General features: G+C 53.8%; 1 protein-coding gene across 1 annotated transcript in view; it reads right to left on the reverse strand.

Moving 5' to 3' along the window:
* Nucleotides 1–762: 762 nt before the first annotated feature.
* The window catches only part of LOC310824665 (activating signal cointegrator 1 complex subunit 3-like), a gene marked incomplete at its 3' end in the record, with an annotated part of 5978 nt that continues 4062 nt past the window's right edge, over nucleotides 763–2678 (reverse strand). Inside the window, exons 4-7 of the mRNA XM_083697917.1 lie at nucleotides 2102–2295; nucleotides 1536–1802; nucleotides 1152–1265; nucleotides 763–852 (exon numbers count right to left, since the gene is read on the reverse strand). Coding sequence (XP_083554043.1) covers nucleotides 763–852; nucleotides 1152–1265; nucleotides 1536–1802; nucleotides 2102–2295 — 665 coding nt within the window. The remainder of the gene's footprint in view (nucleotides 853–1151; nucleotides 1266–1535; nucleotides 1803–2101; nucleotides 2296–2678) is intronic.

Below are 2678 nucleotides of genomic sequence, written 5' to 3' on the forward strand. Positions count from 1 at the left end.
CGATAGGCTCTACAGGGGTGTGTGTGTGTGTGCACCGCCCTCGACCGAAAGGCTCTACAGAGGGTGGTGGAAATGGCCCAGTCCATCACGGGACACAAGCTACCAGCCATTCAGGACCTCTACCTGAATGGCGATACCTTGAGATTCTGGTCCATGATGACATGATTGCATCGTGCAACTCCTGCAGATTTTTCGGGTGCACTTTCAAGCTGTGAATCTCCCGTTCTACCACATCCCAAAGGTGTTCTATTGGATTTAGATCCGGTGACTGGGAAGGCCACTGAAGAACACTGAACTCATTGTCATGTTCATGAAACCAGTTTGAGACGACTTTTGCTTTGTGACATGGTGCATTATCATGCTGGAAGGAGCCATTAGAAGATGGGTCAATTGTGGTCAGCAACAATACTCAAATAGGCTGTGGCATTCAAGCGATGATTGATTGGTATTAACGGGCCCAAAGTGTGCCAAGAAAACATTCCCCACACCATTCCACCACCTCCGCCACGAGAAGGTGTACAGGTGTTCCTAATAAAGTGTTAGGTGAGTGTACTTTGCAGTGAGTGCATTTTTCAGTACATGCGGGAATTGAACCCACAACCTAAGTGCTGTAAGCTCCGCCTCTACCCACTGAGCCTCAGAGGACCTAAGACAGAGTCTAAGACAGACATGGGCCGGTTTCTAGACGATCCCTGGAGGTGAGCTCTGATCCCGGTGTCCAACAGGGTGAAGGTCAGCCCTGCCCGAGCGCTACCTATCCTGTCATAAAGGCCAAGGTTGACACAGCATGGAGGCCAGGAGGGGCCAAGATGGACGCCCCGGTGGAGCCGGGGTGAAGGGCCCCAGAGGCTGCTGGGTAAGGTCAAGGACGGAGAGAGATGAGAGGAATGTTGTGATGTTGAGCTGCCTGCCGGGACGGCTGCTACCTGGAGGAGGAGGAGGAGGAGGCTTCTCTCTCTCTCTCTCTCTCTCTCTCTCGATGAACCTAACCTAACCTTACAGAGCACAGAGTCAGTCTGTCTCCCCCCTCCCTCCCTCTCCCTCCCTCCCTCTCTCTGTCTCTCTCGATGAACCTAACCTAACCTTACAGAGCACAAAGTCTGTCTCCCCCCTCTCCCCCCCCCCCCCTCCCTCCCCCCCCCCTCCCTCACCTCGTTCTGCAGCTCATCGTCAGTCTTGTGAGAGGCCAGCATCTGGAACAGGGAGGTGCACAGCTCCTCAGGGCTGGAGGAGACCATGTTTCCTCCTCCCAGGTACCTCTCCACCTGCACCACAATCAAACGCAGCCAAATTTTATTCACATTCAGCGTGTTTACAAACGCAACACACACTTCGCCCGAGGCGTAACGATTCCAAACTATGACAAAATACATTTAAAAAAATAAAAAAATATAGATATTTAGATACCATATATATAAATATATAGATATTTAGATACCATATATATAAATATATAGATATTTAGATACCATATATATAAATATATAGATATTTAGCGGTTGATAAATGTTGTCAGTCAGTCTGCCGGTCCTCACCTCGGCTCTCAGAACGGCTCCGTCCACAGAACTCTGAGCCTCTGCCCCATTGCCCCGCCCCCCGGCGTGGTGACTCAGGAAACTATGGAAGTCCCGCCCCCCTCCGCCGGGCCCGCCCTCCTCCTCCCCCCCCGCCCAGGGCAGCCCCTCCCCCTCCGCCAGGGGGTCCAGGGCGTAGCAGTCGTAGGAGAAGGCAATGTTGCGCCCGAAGGCCGAGCCCCGTTGCGAGGAGGCGTGGCTTGTCTGGGAGCGGACAAAGTCCTCCACCTGAACCAAACCAAACCATCATTTACCAATCAATCGCCAATCAATCAATCAATCAATCAATCACTGTTTGGAATGTGGTATCCCTCCCTCCCCTCCCACCCACCCCCACGATCCATCGTCGGGACCCCTGGAGCAGTTAGGGGTTAAGTGCCTTGCTCAAGGGCACAACGGCAGTGGTAGGGACCTTAGATGATGCCAGCACCCCTCCAGTCACCAGCTCACATCTGGCTCCCTCCTGGGGGGGGCGGGGGCGGGGGCGGGGGCGGGGGGCGGGGGGCGGGGGCGAACCAGCGACCTACCTGGCTCTCGTCTAACGGCGCCACGGCCCGGGCCACGGCGGCGCAGGAGGCATCGGCGGCGGAGGAGGGGAAGGGCCCGAACATCTGCTTGATGGCGAGCGTCTCCTCGCGGCCCACGTGGTCTTTGTTGTGGAACGTCTCAAACAGGAAGACGGCGGCGCTCTCGATGGTGTCCTGGCCGTCATCCGCCCCCACTGGAGACGAGATGAAGATCATCATCATCATCATTAACAACATCATCATCATCATCACCACTATCCTCATCTTCAGTGACACACTGGCACCAATATCATATTCATCAATTCATCAATCAATCCATCAATCAATCCATCAATCAATCAATCCATTAATCACTATCATCATTATCTGCTGATTATCCATCATGTATCTAAGTGTCTACAACAGCTTTGTGTTGTCTGCCTATGAGCTGTAGGCTTCCAGCCAGGGGAGGCTGGTGGAGGTAGAAATCGGAGGCTGGCGGAGGCAGATATCGGAGGACAGGCTGACGTGTTTGACACCGTTCCTCGTTCCATCCGCATTTGCATCACAATGAGCCCGTCCTCCAATGTCTACCTCC

Source organism: Argentina silus (assembly GCF_951799395.1).
Source record: "Argentina silus genome assembly, contig: scaffold_146, whole genome shotgun sequence".
In the NCBI taxonomy this organism is placed as follows: domain Eukaryota; kingdom Metazoa; phylum Chordata; class Actinopteri; order Argentiniformes; family Argentinidae; genus Argentina; species Argentina silus.